The sequence below is a fragment of the Trichomonas vaginalis genome, chromosome I (assembly GCF_026262505.1).
Source record: "Trichomonas vaginalis G3 chromosome I, whole genome shotgun sequence".
NCBI lineage: Eukaryota > Parabasalia > Trichomonadida > Trichomonadidae > Trichomonas > Trichomonas vaginalis.
In genome coordinates this window covers 17,852,943-17,872,857 of record NC_067203.1, presented here as the reverse complement: position 1 = coordinate 17,872,857, position 19,915 = coordinate 17,852,943, and the positions used below count along the sequence as shown (strand labels likewise).

The following is a 19,915-nucleotide window of genomic DNA, read 5'->3' as shown; positions in this document are numbered from 1 at the left end:
CATCTAGAGATACAATTTTTAACATATCGTTAAAATTCGAAATTACATTTAAAATTATGAAATCTGAAATGTGTATAGAGAGACTTAGGTTTTTGATGCATTCAACCCTGGCCCAAACCTTCTGAGAGTGAATATTCAAAAAATTAACCAGATGTTAATTTTCCACAATATTTTTTCCATTGATTAAATTCAAATCAAACAAAAGAATTGTGGAAAAGTTTAAATCTATAATTTATGAGGTATAATAGATGACAATCCTAGAGAAATGGAGCATCGGGTTAAAAATATGAAATTTGTAATGTAAATCATAAGAATTAATAAATATTTACTAAATATAAAATACAATAGAAATGTTATTTTTAATTTGATATCTTCTTCAGAACAGTTGAAGCCATTTGTTCAAAGCTAAAATCATCATCGCTATCATTTCCTGTAACTAGCTTGAATAACTTAACCATTTCTTCATTTGCCAGTGATTTCTCGTAATTTAATCGTTCGAAATCAGAATAAGCTTGTTTAATATGCTCTGTAGGTTCCTGGATCTCTTCTGTTATCAAAGATTTAGATTTTGTCTCTGTTTTCGCGTGTTGATTTGCAAGAGACAAAAAGTTTTGGGAAATCTTTTTCGTTTCTTGTATCAATTTCTTGATTTCTGATGTAAGAACTGGTTTCTTATCACCAGAAACTTTCTTTAGTTCTGAATTTTTGTCTTCAAGTTGCTGATTTAAGCTTTCAATAGTTGGAATTTCCTTCTTTGAGTTAATCTCGTTCATTCTGGACTGGAGGTTATCGAAATCATTCTTTAGACTCTTCAACCATGATATAGAATCTTCTGTATCGGCTTTTTGTGAAAGAACTTTTTTGATTTTCTTTTTCATCTTGTCGTTATCTTCTGTTATCTGAGATGCGATGCTCACGCATTGGCTGCCGATCAAAACACTCTGATTGTAAGCAGAAATTTGGCTTTCGAAGTCATCTTTTTCTGAAATTTCGTAACTTTGTTCTAATGACTGTCTTAACTCTGAGAATGCCTTCTTCTCTTGCTTGATACTTGAACTAAGTTCTTTGTTTCTGTCTAAAAGCCTGCCATTCACAATTTTGATATCAACATTGTCATTTGTAGTGAAATTCTCGTTGATTGGCTTAACTGATTCAAATTCTTTTGTTGCATTCTCGATTTTGATCTTGATAGATCTGATTTCGCCATTGAAATATGAATTCATCATTCCATCACCGTATTTCTTACGATTTTCTATCTCGTTTTCAAGTTGGCTCAGTTTAAGTTCCAATTCTTCGATCTTTGATGAGTTTGCTGCAATTGAAGGATTAGATAAATACTTCTTTTTTTGTTCTTTCAGTTTTCGCTTCAAATCTGATCGTTCGGAGTCAATTTCTTCGTTTGTTTGGCGGAGACTTTCTTCGTATTGTTCAACCAAGTTGTTGTATTTATCGATTTCTTGTTGAAGTTTGTCATTTTCGTTTTCAAGGGTGTGTATCTTTGCTTGTAAGCTTTCGTAGTCTTCTGATGAGCTTTCTTCTTGGTTTAATGATGGATCGATGGAAAGACGACGTTCAACGACGTTGTTTTCCTTAGTTTCGAAATTATTTGACTCATCTTGAGTGTATTCAACGAGGAATTCTTGTGTTTCTTGTAATAGTGGAAGAATGAACTCTTTGAATTTGAATATATCACGTAGTTTCTGTGATAAAACGATCGAAATTCCGATTTTTGACTTAAATTCTGATGTTGGTGAGCGAGGTTTAATTGTATTCAAATCATCAACAAATTGCTGTAAGAATGATGATGAGAAATCTTTAACGTTCTCAGATGCTTTGATCATATCCTGAATATCTTTAGAAATCTCGCGAATCATTCGTTTAAGTTGTGGTGATGATGATTGTACTTGCTTTTTAGCATTTTGCAATGAGTCAATGCTGCTTTCAAGTTCATTACGAATCTGTTTACTTTGTGATTTAACAGTACTGTTACTGAAGTAGTTGTAGATAGAGGATTCGAATTTATCCCATGTATCCCAGAATTCATCGAGATCTCTTTGGTTCTTGAATCCCGAAATTAATCGTGTTTTGATGTCATGAATGTGTTTATTGAACTCGGATAATGTGCTGCTAGGTATGAATGCAGTTGACATTTTCCGTTTCAATTTATCAATAGCATTTACTGATTTATCTTGATTTCCGGAAAGTTTTTCTTTGATTATTGGAGAATTATTGATATCAGATTTCCTATGAAATTGTCTCGGACTAGAAACACTCTTCGGTAAAGATCCTAAGCTCTTCCTTCCTCTCATTTATCTCAATTTATATTTTGTCAAAAAAAATTGTTTACACTGCGAAGTAATAGAATTGATAAAATCTTGATGTTTGGAATGTATACATTATTCAACCGGAAACTCGGATTTTGTAAACTCGAGTGATACAAAATATGCCACTTTTGTATTTACAAAATATTACCTTGTAAAGTTTGAAAATTGAATAGTGGTGTCAAAAATTTCAAATAACCTTGATAATCTAAATGTATATATAAAACCTTGTTATACATATCCATTTTAAGAAGTTTTGGCATAATTTTTGAAATGGAGAGCTTATATAAAGATTGTGATTTGATTTTTAATAATGATAGAGCTTATTTTCACCTACCAACAGCAAAAGATAATAATTTCACGCAAACGCTTATCAACAAAAACGCAATAGAAATAACTATTCTTCCGAAATTATTTGGAACTCGCGAAATTGATGAAGATTATGAAGAATGTCTTGAAAGATTACGTAGAATATCACAAACTGATGTTTATAGTTTAGAAAGATTTTGTATGATGCCTGAATTTGTCGATCTTCTTACATGGCTAATTAGTCTCAATGGAACTGAGCACACAAATTTGTCTGTTGATGCAACTATAGTAATGACTAATGCACTTTTCATCATCAGTGACTCTAAAATATTCAAATCTGATACACTATTTGAACATATTTTCTATGTCTTGCAAAATGATTATCATGATTATAAGGAATATGTTACAAATCTTGTTCTTAATTATCTTTCACCTGAAACATACCAAGATTTAATTAATAATAATATTATTAATATTTTATTACAGTTTTTCAATACTCCGGCAAATACTCCTTCAAATCAACGTTGTTGTTCACTTAGTTTTCTTGTATTTTGTTCTTTATTTCATCTGATGAACGAAGATCAGTATCAATTATTATTACCAACCTTTGAATTTGCTATTCATTATTTCCTTGACAAACATTTTCCTGCTAGATTAAATGCAGCAAGATATTTGAGTGAAATCTTTCGAAATGATAATTTATTTGACACTATAGTTCAAGGATCAAACTTTTATGATGATATAGCATATGCTGGTTATGGATTTCCTATTTTGAGTGAACAAATAGTTAATGCTACATGCGATATTTTTATTACCTTCATCAAAAAAGGATATACAGATTTTACTGGAATTTTTAGGTCTTTCTTTGAATGCCAATTTAACTCTCTTATGAAGAATTTTGATAAATTTCTTGAATTCTTGTATTACGCTATTCCCTACAATTTACAAGATTTTGAAGAGTCTAAGCTATATAATTTTGTTGTTAGGAAGTTTAATAATGGTACTGTAACAGAGAAACAGGCTGCCTCAAAGGTTTTGATCCAATATATGTGTCTCCACAGTCAAGAAATTGATTTGCAAATTGGAGAATTTGTTATGCCCGATTTAGCAGATATGTTAGAAGATTTTTATCCAGAAGCTTTACTTGATATACTGAAATTGTTTGTTACAATATTCCAAAGAGGAGAAAAATTTATTCAACTTGGAATTAATTCAAACATTCCAGAAATAGTTCTGGAATTATCTAAGGACGCAGAAAATGATGATAAAATAATTGACATTTGTAATCAGATTTTAAGAATTTTCAATATCGATCCTGATGACACTTTTTAAGTTTCAATGGATCCAGAGCTTTATCAAACCTGGAGTAATTATGAGACTAATTGGGAAGATAGATCAAATTGTTGTTGTAATGTCGCTTATTTCCCAGATGGTGACTTTACAATTGTTCAACATTTCATTAAAAATATAACAAAGCCGATTTTAGTGACTTTAGTGTCTATATTAACATTTATTAACTTAGCCTATGATATTTACTTCTCCACTAAATCATTAAAGCAACTTATTATATTAGAAATCGTTTCATTAATCATTTATCTCTGTTTCTTCTTTTCATATTGGATCTTAATAGTTCGTGGCCCAGGATATATTCCGTACAATTGGAGCGTTCGCAAATTAAAGTCTTATCCATGGAGATTGATGATGAATTCGATTGCTATTTACAGCCAGCAAGAACATTTCGCGAGAATGAGTGATAGACCTTACAGAGCATCGTTTTCAGTGACAGCTCGCAGATTTGTACTTCGCGCTGACCACATTTGTTTATGGACTAACTCATGGGTTGGTTTAAACAATCAGCGCTACTTTATTTTACTTACATTTTGGGTAGTTATATACGGACTTTGCTGGTTCTTGCTCAGATGGAACTGGTATTTCGTAATTTTCAGACCATTTAAATTCCATCAAGTATTTGCACTAGTCATTGCTCCGTTCTTCCTCTACATGATGGGTTTTGCTCTCCATCACTTCCGACATGCATTTATTAATGCTATTCACAACAAAACAATTATAGAAAAACATAACAAGAGAAATACAGATGATTTCAACCGTGGATGCCTCAATAACTTTGAGGAAATATGCGGTTCGAAATATCTAATGTTCCTTTGGCCAATTCCTTGTGTATGTTTGCAACCAAAAGGTGATGGTCTTTACCAACAAACTATTTAATTTGTATGTAAATATTATTTGTATGTTTTTATTTAATTTATCCCTAACATCTTCTTATTTTTCTTGAAATCAAATTTGATTCTGAATTTTAGAACTCGATCATTAGGTTTCCTTATTAATGCAGTCATTAAATTGGTAAATAGACACCTAATGAATAGGTTTCCAAACGGAAACTCAGAATTTATGTGCAAATATCATAAAACTATTGTGTATCAATCAAAATGGAAGTAAACCCTAACGCTCCAATAAGAATTTTGATATATCATAAGTTTGAATAGGAAAATACTTCATTATAATTATTATATTTGACGAATGATAAAAGAATATCGATTAATCAGCATCATATGTGCCAGTATCTAAATGAAGGTGGATACTTTAGGGTATATGTTCCAATCGCAATCTGAGGAACTACATTAGCTGAACAAACTCATTTAATATGAATGTATATATTAGGAACTGAGTTAATAGCTAATAAAGTAGTATTATTTACAAAATTCATGGTTAATATACAAGTGAAATGAAAAAGAAAAAGATCTTAGACATCAGTTTTTCCTATTATCAATTTAACGCATTCAGGATGACCAGAAGATATTGCCCTTTGAATTGGTGTCCTTCTTTTAATATCTAATGCATTAACATTAATATTCCTTCCAAAGTTCAATATCAAGTTAATCATATTCGAGTTTCCTTGTGAAGCTGCAATATGCAAGATAGTTTCTTTATTATCATTAGTAGCATTTCCAGGTATTCCGTTTTGTAGCAAGATTTTGGTAATATTTAATAAATTATTTTGAACTGCGATAAACAAGAAATGAACTAATTGAGGAGTAGACAACCGTTTTGAGTACATTAATAAAAGTGCAGTCGATTGTTCCATCTTATTAGTGATGGCAAATTCAACATGTGATTTTGGGTCAAACTCGGGACTCTTCAAAAATTGACCTAAAACATTAATATTATTAGTCATTATAGCTTTTTCTATTATATTATTTTCTGTCTTTAGGGAAGCCCCTTTTCGAATAAGATAATCAACGATATCAGGCCGATTCTTGTCAATAGCCACTGAAAGAGCAGAATCTCCATCATGATTGACATAATTTATATCATATAATTTTTCTTGATCATTAATCATTTCAATCAAGAACTTCACGCAATCAAGATTTCCACCTTTCACGGAATGAATCAAATTTTCTTTATTGCTCAGATTTGAAGCAATATCATCGTAAACAGAATTGTACAAATAAATCAATACATCATATTTCCCTGAAATAATAGAAGCATCGAAAGCAGAATTAAGATTAACATTTAAATTATGAAGCATTTCAAGGATTTCAACCGATCCGTAGGTAGATGCTGCAATAACTAGTGCATCTTGATCAACATCTTGGAAGGAATGCTGCATATATAATGCATTAAAACATCGACATGCAGAATATTGGCAGCATAGGATAAAAATTTGTTGTTTGTCAAACTTTTCGCCATTTGAATCTATGATTATATCATTTGATGCTAAAGAAATAAGTGCGTCGTCGTTATCATTGGCAATTATTGATTTCATTTAATTTTTAAGGGTGCACCCGTATGTACGTTTATTTGAGAGGAGGAGGATTACCCTCTCAATTTTGAGGGATTCGTTAGTTTATTTTCTCGATGAATATGCAATAAAATTTGATTTTTACCTTATCAATATACTTCATATAATATACACATGTTCATGTAAAAACTTTTTTCCAAAATCCTCAGGAATTAAGGGATTTTTGAATTTTAAGAATTTTTTTCGAATTTTTTCGAAAAAAAATATTTTCAGAACACCCTTAACGGCTAAGATTTAGGAACAATGTTAAGTATCAAAAAGAAAGGAGGTCTGATATAGACAACATATATCGTTGAAGGTTGAAAAAATCTCTAATATTTGAGCCCAAAATTTCAAATTTTAATTTTTTGAAAAAAGAGGCCACCCGTATGTACGTTTATTTGAGAGGAGGAGGATTATATTTTTGAAAGGGTGAAACATTATGAATATGTTAATTATATAATAATATGTATTATTATAAAAAGAAAAAATAAAGCACGTTAAAATTTTTCTTTCTTGATTTTTTACAAAATCTACTTAGAATTATGCAAAATATGACTAAATAATTATAAATTTCAAGTTAAATTTTAATTTTGATAAATAATTTAAATTTCAAAATATCAAGTTCAGTTCGACTATGTATGTAGTAATTCCTCAATAAAGTGCCAAAACCCTATTAAAATATATGAACATTTTCAACATTTTAATGTTTTTATTTAAAAATTTGTTGGAATATGAGCTTCAAACAATTATTATGTAAATAAAAATAATTAAATATATGTATTTATTCGTATTACAACCGTAGTAAGTCGATTCTTCCTTTCTTCTACTGAGTTTTGAATTTGATTTCAAATTGTAAAGAGATTCAAAGGGAAAATACTAGCGGATAAAAACTACCTCCATGAAAGGGTCATAATGGAGTCAAGTTGTATTTTTTGATATTTTTTGCTTTTCGAGCCTAAATAGGTAGCCAAGATAATGCCTAAAAATAAGGTTCTAAATTCTGAAGTTTACATGATCCTCTCGTGTGCACCCTTAATATTCTCCTTATATGAATTAAAATTTTTATAATTTTATTTTCTTTCATTTTCAAACTTATTTTTATTAAATTTGTTGTTAAGTTTGACCGAGGAAATGTTTAATCTTTTAATGTTAATTCTAATTTTGTCTTATTACATTTAAAATGTAAAGAAGTTCAAAAGATTATAATAAAAATATCCAAGATATAGAATTAATGATGTAAATATGTTCCAAATGTACATTATATTAATAATTTTATTTCCAAAATAAGTATATGCATATGAAAATGTTCAGCCGAACAACTATATAGAACTTAATCTGATGTATCGTATTGATTACTAAATCATAAAATAAACTATTTGTATCATGTTCTCATCCAATTAACATCAATTTCAAGAAGCAATAATCAAATTACCCATAATAAGTGAATGGTTGGGTATATATGTGTGTGCTTTGTTTATATATGATAGAAAACAATAAAGAGAAAAAGATATAATAAGATTTTGATTCTGGGTGATGTTTGAATACCCCATTCAATTTGTGAATTTTGAAACACGTGATCGGGAGATTGTTTCGTTAATATGTATATTAAGGAATGTATTAAATTATCTAAAAATTAACCCCGATATGATCTTATAGAACGAATATTTTCTGGCAAGTTTGATCGTCTTTTGCATTAGATGCAATTAAATATATTTTATGTGTATGATAAAACTATGATAAATTTTTGATGACGATCATCTGGCCGAATGAGCAATCAAAAAAACTTTTCATTGTATGAGTGCTCACAAAAAAATTAGATATCTTTCAATTTTTGAGAGGATAATTCAAATGACCAGGTCTAAACCCGCAAAGAAAATTGACTGAGAAAGTTATCACTTCATTTTTATTTGATGTCTGTCAAGAAAGACTACGCATCTCTCTCAGTCGCTGCCCACAAGGAATGGCGTGGCAAGATCGAAACAGTTGCTCGCTGCAAGGTTGAGGATAAGGATGATCTCTCCATCGCTTACTCCCCAGGTGTTGCTCAGCCATGCCTTGAAATCCAGAAGAACCCAGCTCTCTCCTACGAACTTACACGCCGCTGGAACACAGTCGCTGTCATTACAGATGGTACAGCCGTTCTTGGCTTAGGCGATATCGGACCAGAAGCCGGTATGCCAGTTATGGAAGGCAAGGCTTTGCTCTTCAAGCGCTTCGGTGATGTCGATGCTATCCCACTTTGCGTTCGCTCCAAGAATGTTGATGATATCGTCAAGGTTGTTTCCCTCATCGCTGGTTCCTTCGGTGGTGTCAACCTCGAAGATATCTCTGCTCCACGTTGCTTCGAAATCGAGAAGAAGTGCCAGGAAATCTGCGATATCCCAATCTTCCACGATGATCAGCACGGCACAGCTATCGTTACACTCGCTGCTCTTCTCAACGCTCTCAAGCTCGTCGGCAAGAAGATCGAAGATGTCAAGATTGTCACATCTGGCGCTGGTGCTGCTGGTATTGCTATCATCAAGCTTCTCGTTGCTGTTGGTGTCAATCCAAAGAACGTTATCCTTACAGATCGCCAGGGTGCTATCTACAAAGGCCGTTCTGGCTTGAACGACATCAAGGTCGAGATGGCTGAGATCACAAACTCCGAGCTCAAGCAAGGCACACTCGGTGATGTCATCAAGGGCGTTGATGTCTTCATCGGCGTTTCCGCTCCAAAGACACTTACACAGGAGATGGTCAAGTCCATGGCCGAAAAGCCAATCGTTTTCGCTATGGCTAACCCAATCCCAGAAATCATGCCAGAGGAAGCTAAGGAAGCTGGCGCCATCGTTGTTGGCACAGGCCGTTCTGATTATCCAAACCAGATCAACAACGTTCTTGCCTTCCCAGCTCTCTTCCGTGGTGCTCTCGATGTCCGCTCTTCCCGCATCACAAACGAGATGAACATCGCCGCTGCCCGCGCTATCGCTTCCCTCGTTTCCGATGCTGAACTTACACCAGAATATATCCTTCCAAAGCCATTCGACCCACGTATCAAGGAGACAGTTTCAAAGGCTGTTGCTGCCGCCGCTATCAAGTCTGGTGTTGCTCGCATCCAGCAATAAATTACCTAATAAAGCATTTCTATCATACGAGATCTATATGCAAATTAACACAAATCTTTCTTTTTTCAAATAATAAAAATTCTAAATTCAAAATTAATCTTCAAAAATTTATTATTATTTCAGCAAAAGGTATCCAAATGTAGTATTACATTGCCATTTATTGTTAACTCAATAGTATCATTTTAGTATAAAATGTTGGAATTCAAAGAATCTGATTCTTTGAGTGATATTAACTATAATATTTTTTCAAAAAACATGGGATTTGACTCAGAATTCACTGATGAAATACAGATCAGTGAAGAAAAAGCCATGGAAATCAATAATTACATGAATGAATTAAATATGGGGTATCAAGAGTCAAATCTTGATATTTCAAGAGAAGCATCTAAAGGTCTTGTCAATATTTTCAAAGAAATACACGGTCAAATTTCGCATAACTATTTCGAATTTTCAGAAGATTTTATTATTTTATTAGGAGATTATATCTACCGAGAAAGTGATCCAACCATTACTTATAATTGTGCTCAGATTGTTTCTTTTATCTCAGCTCAATCATTTAATGATTCTGACAAGTTAAAACTCATCATTCCTAAATTATCGAGAAAATTACGTAAAAACACATATTCATTTGAGAAATATATAGTTTCAGCAATGACAAATGTTATGAATCTCGAACCATTTCATAAATTTTTCGATCAATACAACATGGATGAATTTAACTTCTATGTTGACTCAATCAATAGCAATGATGAAGCGTTATATTCAGCAAAATTCTACAATTCGTATGTATTAAGTTTTGTTCCTCAAGAATTATTGAAAAATATTTTATATCGACTTCCAAAACTCATGAATCTTCTTGAAGATAGCCAATCAGAGTACATAATTACTATATTAATACATATAATCCAACAAGATGGTTTAGATTTAGATTTCTTCTTTCAAAATAATTTTATTTCTTATATTGAAGAATTTCGACATCTAAATCTATCTCGAACTCTTTTCTTTTACTCATTATGCATTAGTAGGTATCCAGAATCCCGTGAACACCTTAATTTAGATAAAAATGAATTATTTCAACTTCTAAATGAAGATACAGAGCAAACAGAAGATCGAATATACTTAGTTATATCAATATTATCTGTTTTTACATCAGATTTTACACTTTGTACAAAAGATTTTTTGGATATTTTTAATTGGATCGACAAAAATCAAGAAACAATGGCAGTTATCGTCAAACAAGAGTGTGTAATCTTAATAATGAGTATTCTTTCTCGATGTCAAAGAGATTTTATTGAGAATATCAAAATCGACTTAATTTTTGACATTTTAGCTAATTTTGTTGAGTCAATAGGAAGTTTGGATATATTTGAATATATATGTCGTTGTTATTTCACTTTTGCTGATTTTATTTCAACTAATTTCAACGAATTAACTGAAACTGTGAATAGCAATGAATTTGTAGAGAATTTTGCCGAAATATTAGATGAGAATGATTATGATGTTGGTAACCCTGTAACTGAAGAGTTTTTCCACAGGTTTTTCGATGAAAAACAGTGAAATAAAAAAATGAGGAATAAAATCTCCAGATTTAGTTGTTACCTATGAAAAATAATCAGTTGTATCTAATATAAGGGTATGATATACATGTTTTTTAATGTGTATACGAAAAAATAGAATTATAATTAATTTCTCCAAATAAACATAAAGTAGTTTTGTTAAATATTTGATTTTTGAGATGTATATTGATATGATCTGAATTGCTTTAAGGAAAGTATGGTTTTAATAGCAAAAACATGAAATCTCTGCATTACAATCTATCTCTATACTTTATGAACTGTGACAATGAACTAAAGTTAATGTAGAGAATTATAATTAATAGAAGTTGAGTTAAAAGACTCGAAATGTAATGAATTCTAAATATTTTTCATAGATAAACAGTAGAATTAACCAAAGACAACTTAAGTTACTATGACAAGAGCTCGAGATAGTCCAAATTGAGTCTAGTTCAAACTATTTAAAGAAATTTATGTAAAAATTTCCACTAATATAAAAAAATTAAGTAAATTGTTCATTAAACAAGAAATTTAGATGTCTTAATAAGGTAAATAAGTTAAATTGGTGGAAATGCTTGAATAGAAATCCAATAGTTGAGAGATTCAAGCAAGAGATCTTTTGTAAGTTCTGGAACATCGTAATTAAATCCAGTTGTTGTAACTTTTGTGCCATCAATGCAGTATTCGTTGTGATAAAGTAATTCTGGTTCAAGATAAGGAGAAAGAGGTGTTTTTGTAATTTGATTTTCTTCTGTAATCTTTCCCCATGGCTGCATGTGTTCGTCGTTTGAGTCTTGTACGGCTGATTTGAAATTAATGCGAGCAAGGTTTGAAAGGAAGCTTCCGTAAAATCCTGTCTTGATGCCGAAGATTTCTGAGATGCATTTGTTGACTTTGATCTGATTTGTCTTACCGGAGTCGCATAAGTTGTAAATTTCGCCTAAAGTTCCATTTGTAAGGAAGTAATGGCAAGCTTTGGCAACATCTGTAACGTGGACGGTGTTAATATTGAGATCTTCGTTCCAGAGGAATTTCATTTCCTTATTCGTGTACTGGTAGACTTTGCCGCAAACGAGACGAGGCATAATGCCGTGGATGTCTCCTGGGCCGTAAATGATAGCTGGACGAAGAATGATCATTGGTATTTCGAGTTTTTTAAGGATGTTTTCTGCTTCGAGCTTTGCAGCGGCAAGGAGTGTCCATGGCTTCAATGCTGCTGTTTCTGTAGCTGGTTTAGTTGAACTCTTATAAACCTGAGCTGTTGAAACTTCAATCCACCTTTTGACGCCACGCTTCTTTGCTTCTGCGCCGCAAACACTCACAATCTTAAGTACTCTGTCATCGTAAAATTCTTTCTCCTTTCCGTAGTCTGTTGTTGAAGCCAAGTCGACAACATAATCGAATTGTTTTCCTTCGCCGATTTCAAATGTTTTTTCGACGGATTGCTCGTTAGCAAGGTTTGCCATCTTAAATTCTACTGGAGGAGTCTTGAAAAGTGTTGTATATGCTTCATCAAACCATGCCATTGTTGGTAAATTCTTATCTGCTGCACGAATCAAGCTGAACTGCTCTGTAGAAGCAAGAAGCTTAACGAGATGGCGACCAACAAAACCTGTACCGCCGAGAATAAGAATTGCAGGCTTTTCTGACATTGAAGTGACAAATTTATTCACAGAATAATATAATTGAAATCACGACTTGATAAACTGACCTTTGCTACTAATGTGATTAGATTTTAAAAATATGAATCATCAAAATTATTAGATATTAGAAATTACCTCAAAATAAAGTGTATTACATAATTATTATATGTAAAATTAAAAAATATCTTAAATTAATATCCATTTACGTATTTATTTTTCTAAATAATGCTTATTGAATGAGAAAAATGATTTTATTTTTCGATCTTTGAAAATTTTTCCAAAAATATTTTGAAAATTAAATTCTCATTTCAAAAATTGACGAAATTCTCATCATATTTTCAAAATCAAAAAAATTTTGGAAAATCGTAAGACGAGGTTCATAATTCCTATGATGAGAGTAATGCAAACTTCAACGGAATTTGTTCAAATGCAAATATCAAAATTATTATTGCCAAATTCTTAACAATAATAACGATTTAATAAGGTACATTAACAATCCGTTACTTATATGATTCTATCCTTACTTCAAATTTCTCTGTTACCTATCTCATTCTCATTATTCTGATTCAATTTCGATATATTTTGCATTTCACGGAGATATAACAGCAGATACTTTGATGTGTATATGATGTATTATTTAAATCTGATTAGTTTGTCCTCTACTCTTTCTTATATTAGTGAATATTTTTTTTGATTTACTAAAAAATTCAAAAAAAAGTTATAAATAAGATATGAGTTTTATAAGATTACACATATTCTGTTTATTAGGAATGAAAAAAATAATATTTAATGGTAATGTCTTCTTGAGAAGAATTTAGCAATAGCTGCTGGCAATTCAACACCAAAGTTTGTTGTGTACTTCAAAATATAAACAAGGAGCATGATCATTAGTATTAAAACGACTAAAAATACTACTAATAAAATTCTACAGCATTTATTGTTCATTGGATTGGGCTGTTCCGTAGAATATGGTGCTGCAATTGATTTGCCTCTGAACTTTAAGAGATCTCCTGCTCCTTTGATGATTTCCATTTTCTTTTCTTTCAAAATATCGAGAATGTCGCTATCTGCGTATACTCCACGTATTACGAACAGTTCACAGAAAGCATGGTACCTGGAGGAAGCTGCAATTTCAAAACATGTTTTTGAAATTTCATTTTTAGTTGCAAGTTTTTGTAGGAAAACAACGTAGTTCTGGGCACAAACACATTGCTCAAGAGTAACATTTTGCGTTACCAAATCGTGGTCTTGATGATAATCTAACGCTGCTTGAGCAAATTTCGTAATTTCGGATTCTTTGATGAGTTCGAACCTTCCAGAGCGAATAAGATATTCAGTTGTAGTTTCATCTGGTGTAAGACCTTTTGATATAAGGTAATCGTAGCATTTGGTCGCATTATAAAACTTTGCAAAAGCTAAAAGAGGGATTTTCATATCATCATTAAATGAAAACTCGTCAATGTAATATTGTTTATCGAATTCTTTGAATTGTTTCAGTTTATCTATATCATCTTTGAAAATTGCGTGGCAAATTGTGTTTGTTTCGTATCTGTTGAGTAAAATTTCTATGTATTTCTTCCAGTTATCTGCTTTTAACTCCAAAAGTCTGGAATATGGAACTCGAAACAGTAAATTACGAATTTGAGAAAATGCATTTAACTCAGGGGCAAAAGCAATGAGAATATTAGTGTTTAATTCTGTTTTCATGATATCATCAAACGTAAATCCTTTAATATCAAATATATTTCGAAGCAAATGAGGATCCGCAAATTTGAAAATTTGTTCTAAAGCATTAGATTGATAGTGTTGAATTAATAGATTGCATAACTTAGCATTTCTGGTGATTGATTTGAATCTGATTTGGGAATATTTAGCAATTAATTGAATACTAGAATCTAAATAATCCGAATTTATAGTGGATTTGATATATTCAAATACTGAGTTCAGGTTTGAATCAGTAATTGAAGCAAGTTGCTCTTGTAAATGGCTCAAATCCGATATAGTTTCAATTATTTTGGAATCCGACATGAAACAAAATAATCTGGAAAATGGAAATTAAAGATGATTTAGCCATGGAGGTATATAAAAATACATGTTGTGCTATGAGAAATCTCAATATTTCATGAAATGAAATCCCTCATAACAAAATTTGCACATCCAAGCATAGCATTAGAAGTAATCCAATTGGAAGACAATCTGGAAATATATCTTTTACTTATCAATTCAGGATTAAAAACGATTTTTCGGGGTCTTTCTCCATCTCAAATATTTGAATTAAAATCTCCCCATTTATGTTTTAGGTATGGATTTTAAGGAAGAAACTCAATTTATTGAGACATTAAAAGAGGAAAGAGTCGTTAAAATATCTCAATTTGACGATGAGATTAATGATAAAGATCTTTCAAGTGATTTAGAACTTAAAGATATAATTGATGCGTTATTGAATGTGCCTGACCCAATAGACACAGTTCGTTTTTATAATATAGTTAATAACTTTGCTAATTATCTGAAAACTAATCATCCAACAAACATTCCCGATTATCAAATCATTGACCTTCTTGTAAATGTAGGCTTGAATCAAAATCACTTAGACATAGTTTCAACTACCTTACTATGCTTATACTATTTAGTTGATTACGTTGAAAACGCTGATGAATACTTTTTTGAAAAATTATACTATTTAAAAGTTCAAGAATTTATTATGGACATACCTACAAGAGTCACGACATTTTCTCTTTGGATATTTTCAGCGTTAGTAATTAAAATACAAGAAATGTTTCCAATTTTTATTTCAATATTTTCAGAACAAATGCTTATTCGACTCATAATTCCACAAAAAGACGAAATAGGACTAATGAATCTCATTGCTTCTAAACAAAGACCGTACATAATCGAAACTATTCTCAGAACCTTTTCTTTTTTAACAACAAAAGCTACTTCTGATGATATTATATCAATAACTGCCTACATAATTAACTTATTGTTCTCTAATGATTGCTCTTATAACTTCAAATTAATTTCTTTTAGAATAATATATCAAATTTTCAAAAACAATCAATTTTCACCAGAATTATTCCAAAATATCAATATAGAAGAAGTAATTCATCTATTACAAAGCGAAACAAATGATTCAAACATAAATGTAATAATTTGCGAATTGATTCCTTTTATAGCCCATTCTAATGGAATATTTTTAGCACACATTAATAATTTTATTCAAATGTTAGAGTCTCATATTGAGAATCCTTCAGGATATTTCTTATTCAAATTAATTTTAGTGATAATGAACAGTAGTTCAAAGGATTGTATATTATCACTTATGATTGACTCAAACTTACTTCATATAATATATGACAATTTGGAAAATTTTACTTTCAATTCTTTGAAAATTATTCTTTTGTTAATTCATCATTTTATATATGAAGTTACTTGTCCATTGAGCTTATACGTTTTGAATGACAATATGTTTCACTTGCTTTCCAAATTATCTGAAATTTATGAAAGTTTTTATGCAAATTTGATCCTTGAGTGTTATGAAATCATCTATAATAAGTTTTCAACCGAAAGAACCACAGTAATACAACTTGCAAATGATCATTGCGTTGACAATTTGCTAGAAAATTTCGAAGAAAATGTTGATGAAGATGAACTGATTGAAAGAGCACATTCATTATATAATGCATTATTTGCTTCATAACTTAGCAAAGATTCTCATTTAATACATTATTGGAGTTAATGAGAAAGAGTTTTCATATCATTGCAATGATATCTTAAATAAGAGTTGACTTTTTCTTGGGACTTTTCGAAGATTTATTGATTGAGTTTATCTTGCACGATATTAGAAATACTAAAGGATAATATAGTAACTTCAAGGTATACTTCAAATAACTGTATATTATTCCTTCTTTAGGAGTAATTTTATAATTAAGAATTGCATTTTCGATATCTTTGTTATATCTTGCAAAATAGAAATAAATAAAAACATCTGGGGCTGTAAAGAGGAAGTATAGAACTCATGAATAGTGTTCATAGCTTCATGACTTATTTTTGGATAATTTTACAACCTCTGATATCTAAATACTGACAAAAATTTTTTCCTAGTATGAATGCCTGAGTACTGTCGCTAGAATTCGACATATATTTTATAATCAATCATAGATCTGAAGCTGTGTTTAATCTATACATCGAGCAGAAATTATGAAAGAAAAAAAAATCAAAAAAGCTCGGTCACCGGGAATCGAACCCGGATCAAAAGAACGACAATCTTACATGATAACCATTACACTATGACCGATTCACATAAATAACCCTTATAAATTAATTTATAATAAAAGTTGATTCATTTTTGATTTCAAACTGATCTGATCATTTCCTAACTAAGATATGATAGTCACTCGACATACTAACACCAGAATTATCATATTTTCTAAATTTATTTCTTGGAGAAAGTAGCGTCGGAAAAACAGCACTAATCAATCGAATAGTATTCGACATGTTCGAAGAGAACCTGAAGCCAACAATTTCCGCGGCTTTCAGGCTGAAATCAATGGTTTTTAATGGAGTCGAACATGAAATGCAATTTTGGGATACAGCTGGTGAAGAAAAGTTTAGATCTCTTGCTCCAATATATGTGCAAAACGCTTCATTGGCAATAATTGTTTTTGATGTTACAAATGAACAGAGCTACAATGAACTTAATATCTGGATTGATGTTTCTCAATCTAGTGGAAAGATACCATTTATAGTTTTGGGAAATAAAAATGATCTTGAGAATCGTATCGGAACCTCTGAAGCATTCAATACACAAATCAAAGAAAAATTTGATGCCCCATATATTGACTGTAGCGCTAAAACATGTGAAGGTGTCGAATTGGTATTACAACAAGCACTGACAATTATTGATAATCAATCTCATGAATACACTGTTAAGGAGCCAGTAATGCAAGAAAAGAAGAAAGAAAAGTGTTGCTAACATATACTTTTATCGATAATTCATTTGTGTTTTATTTATTTTTTCATTCTTATTATTGATATGAAAGAGTTGATATTCGATGCATCGAACTAATGTTTAAATCATGTGTTTACGAACCATTCCATTTATGGTCCCAAAATCATGATTTTGCCTCAATATTTTTATTTGCATGTAACAAAATTCTTAAATAGAGCTATTAAACAATAAAATTATAATCTATCTTAATCGAGAACTTATTATTTTTTATATCTTATCTGTACTAATCGAATTTTTAAAAAATATCAACAGTGAATCAGGTTTTTGTAAAGATGCTATTTATATTTATCATGATTATGATTAAAACCCTTGATCTATGCATGAAGCAACAACGATACAAATCTATTGATTCAAAAAAACTTTAGATTTAGAGCATTTTATCATGCAAAAAGGCAATGTAGTTTCATTCTAATTGAATTCACTATATCTCAAGGGATGGTATTGACTGTTGTCAATACCTTTCAAAAGTGACAACAATAGAATTGAAATGACGGAAAAAAATGAAGATGCTCCTTCATTAGAATCAATTAGTAACCAAGAAGAGAAGGGTAGCGTGTCACAGAATGATGAGGAACCAGCAGTTGATCCTGAAAATCCACAAGAAGATTCTTCTAAAAATAACTCTGCTTCACAGGGCATCGAATCTGATTCAGGACAAAGAATTTTAACCCCAATTGTTACAGATGGAGTAGATCCACTTGATGCTGAACCAGAATATAACATTCCATTCTTAAGACTGTACTAATTTAACCATTTCCCATTAAATGTTATTGTTATTACTAAAATTCATGCATTTTAACTTTTACACATTTAATAATTTCTTATTTCAACTTAATATTTTAATTTTCTTTAAAACTAAATACAATTGGGAAATACAATGAGTCAAATACAAATCCTAAGTTTACGTATAGTTTGAAAACGAGTAAAAAGTTAAATTGTTGAAAAAAACAAATAATTTACATATTAAAGAGAGAACTAACCTATTTCATTCTTCTCTTCATAAAGAATAAAGCTACAACTGATAAGGCAGCAATTGAGCTTGATGCAATTAATGGTAATAACAAAGGATTCTTTTCTTCCTTTTCGTTTTTCTCTGGAACAATTTGAGTTTCATGATTCTCATAAGATGGTACATTTTTGTTACCTTGCTTCAGTTCTTCAATCTCTTGTTGCAATGCTTCTAAGTGATTTTGATATTCAAGTGTTGCATCTGAAAATGTAGTCTTTGTAAGCTCGAGTAAATCCATAATATCTGCTTTCTCTTTATTAAGAACTTCAAATGCATCATCTTCTTTTGTAAATGCGACTTTTTTAATGTAATTATTATATTTCTCAATATTTGTGCCATCTAAGATCAAATCTGATGATGAAAGGACATCGATAATTTCTTGTGCTGTAGGACGCTGATCAATTTCACTTTCCCAACACATAGAAATTAATTCTTCAAACATTGGTGGGAAATTTGGACCAAATTGGGGTCTACCACCGTAGTACCTTTCCTCATACAATTCTTCGCGTGATGAAAGCTGAGAAGGAGGTTCTCCTGATAATAAGTGATACAAAACCATTCCGAATGCAAATATATCTGCTTTGTTAGTAACTTTTTTGGTACCATTTGCCAAACACTCTGGCGAGTAGTAAACAAATGCTTTCTCATCAAATTCAAAATTTGACATGAAGTCAGGACCATCAATACATGAGTAACTAAGATCTCCTATGATTGGCTCGCAATTTTCGTCAATCCAAATTGTTGACGAGTTTAGATTTGTTAGTGTAATTTTGTTTGAATGCAAATATAAAAGTGCTGATGCAATTCCATGTATAATTTTCATTTTGTTAGTTGGATCTTCAAGCATTGGATCTCTAGATGAAATCGCATCGTTGAGAGTTCCTAATCTTGGATACTCTCTAGAGACAAGTAAGCCATTATTCGGAGAAATTGCATAACCAATGATCGGTCCGAAGACTTTATGTGTCATTTTTGTGCTAATTTGTACATCGTTTATTAGCTTTTTTAACGTTATGATATCACATTGTTTATAATATTTGGTAAAACAGTCCAAACCAGTGGCAACTTGTTTTGTATGTGAGTACTTCCCGTCAGATTGCACTGATATCTTTTCTTGCTCTACAAAGTCATTAAAATCACAAAGAAGATCTGATTGCATTGAA

The 19,915-nt window shown here is 31.1% G+C and overlaps 10 protein-coding genes and 1 non-coding gene across 11 annotated transcripts, besides 1 other annotated feature; 5 read left to right on the top strand and 6 right to left on the bottom strand.

Annotated features, from left to right (window-relative positions):
• Positions 1 to 175: 175 nt before the first annotated feature.
• Positions 176 to 2,355, bottom strand: TVAGG3_1004380 (A-type inclusion protein-related family; the record flags this gene model as incomplete). The annotated part of the gene is made up of 1 exon (XM_001322501.1): positions 360 to 2,309. One exon carries the CDS (start codon positions 2,307 to 2,309, stop codon positions 360 to 362), a length of 1,950 nt encoding a protein of 649 aa, XP_001322536.1.
• Positions 2,356 to 2,594: 239 nt separating this feature from the next.
• On the top strand, positions 2,595 to 3,962 carry TVAGG3_1004370 (armadillo (ARM) repeat-containing protein family; the record flags this gene model as incomplete). Its single annotated transcript, XM_001322500.1, has 1 exon — positions 2,595 to 3,962. One exon carries the CDS (start codon positions 2,595 to 2,597, stop codon positions 3,960 to 3,962), a length of 1,368 nt encoding a protein of 455 aa, XP_001322535.1.
• A 6-nt stretch (positions 3,963 to 3,968) lies between these two features.
• TVAGG3_1004360 (palmitoyltransferase ZDHHC24-related family) lies at positions 3,969 to 4,856 on the top strand (the record flags this gene model as incomplete). The annotated part of the gene is made up of 1 exon (XM_001322499.1): positions 3,969 to 4,856. One exon carries the CDS (start codon positions 3,969 to 3,971, stop codon positions 4,854 to 4,856), a length of 888 nt encoding a protein of 295 aa, XP_001322534.1.
• Positions 4,857 to 5,391: 535 nt separating this feature from the next.
• TVAGG3_1004350 (spectrin binding) lies at positions 5,392 to 6,414 on the bottom strand (the record flags this gene model as incomplete). Its single annotated transcript, XM_001322498.1, has 1 exon — positions 5,392 to 6,414. The coding sequence occupies one exon, from the start codon at positions 6,412 to 6,414 to the stop codon at positions 5,392 to 5,394; it is 1,023 nt and encodes a 340-aa protein (XP_001322533.1).
• An 11-nt stretch (positions 6,415 to 6,425) lies between these two features.
• Positions 6,426 to 7,464: a mobile genetic element.
• An 838-nt stretch (positions 7,465 to 8,302) lies between these two features.
• TVAGG3_1004330 (malic enzyme) lies at positions 8,303 to 9,644 on the top strand (the record flags this gene model as incomplete). The annotated part of the gene is made up of 1 exon (XM_001322497.2): positions 8,343 to 9,539. The coding sequence occupies one exon, from the start codon at positions 8,343 to 8,345 to the stop codon at positions 9,537 to 9,539; it is 1,197 nt and encodes a 398-aa protein (XP_001322532.1).
• A 1,959-nt stretch (positions 9,645 to 11,603) lies between these two features.
• TVAGG3_1004320 (3-beta-hydroxy-delta5-steroid dehydrogenase protein) lies at positions 11,604 to 12,749 on the bottom strand (the record flags this gene model as incomplete). The annotated part of the gene is made up of 1 exon (XM_001322496.1): positions 11,650 to 12,744. The coding sequence occupies one exon, from the start codon at positions 12,742 to 12,744 to the stop codon at positions 11,650 to 11,652; it is 1,095 nt and encodes a 364-aa protein (XP_001322531.1).
• Positions 12,750 to 13,471: 722 nt separating this feature from the next.
• On the bottom strand, positions 13,472 to 14,897 carry TVAGG3_1004310 (spectrin binding; the record flags this gene model as incomplete). Its single annotated transcript, XM_001322495.1, has 1 exon — positions 13,522 to 14,763. One exon carries the CDS (start codon positions 14,761 to 14,763, stop codon positions 13,522 to 13,524), a length of 1,242 nt encoding a protein of 413 aa, XP_001322530.1.
• Positions 14,898 to 16,957: 2,060 nt separating this feature from the next.
• TVAGG3_1004300 lies at positions 16,958 to 17,029 on the bottom strand. Its single transcript has one exon. It is a non-coding gene; the product is annotated as a tRNA-Asp (tRNA).
• Positions 17,030 to 17,227: 198 nt separating this feature from the next.
• TVAGG3_1004290 (GTPase protein) lies at positions 17,228 to 17,898 on the top strand (the record flags this gene model as incomplete). Its single annotated transcript, XM_001322494.1, has 1 exon — positions 17,228 to 17,707. One exon carries the CDS (start codon positions 17,228 to 17,230, stop codon positions 17,705 to 17,707), a length of 480 nt encoding a protein of 159 aa, XP_001322529.1.
• Positions 17,899 to 18,219: 321 nt separating this feature from the next.
• Positions 18,220 to 18,666, top strand: TVAGG3_1004280 (uncharacterized protein; the record flags this gene model as incomplete). The annotated part of the gene is made up of 1 exon (XM_001322493.2): positions 18,231 to 18,488. The coding sequence occupies one exon, from the start codon at positions 18,231 to 18,233 to the stop codon at positions 18,486 to 18,488; it is 258 nt and encodes an 85-aa protein (XP_001322528.1).
• Positions 18,667 to 18,723: 57 nt separating this feature from the next.
• Positions 18,724 to 19,911, bottom strand: TVAGG3_1004270 (protein kinase protein; the record flags this gene model as incomplete). Its single annotated transcript, XM_001322492.1, has 1 exon — positions 18,724 to 19,911. One exon carries the CDS (start codon positions 19,909 to 19,911, stop codon positions 18,724 to 18,726), a length of 1,188 nt encoding a protein of 395 aa, XP_001322527.1.
• Between the last annotated feature and the right edge of the window lie 4 nt (positions 19,912 to 19,915).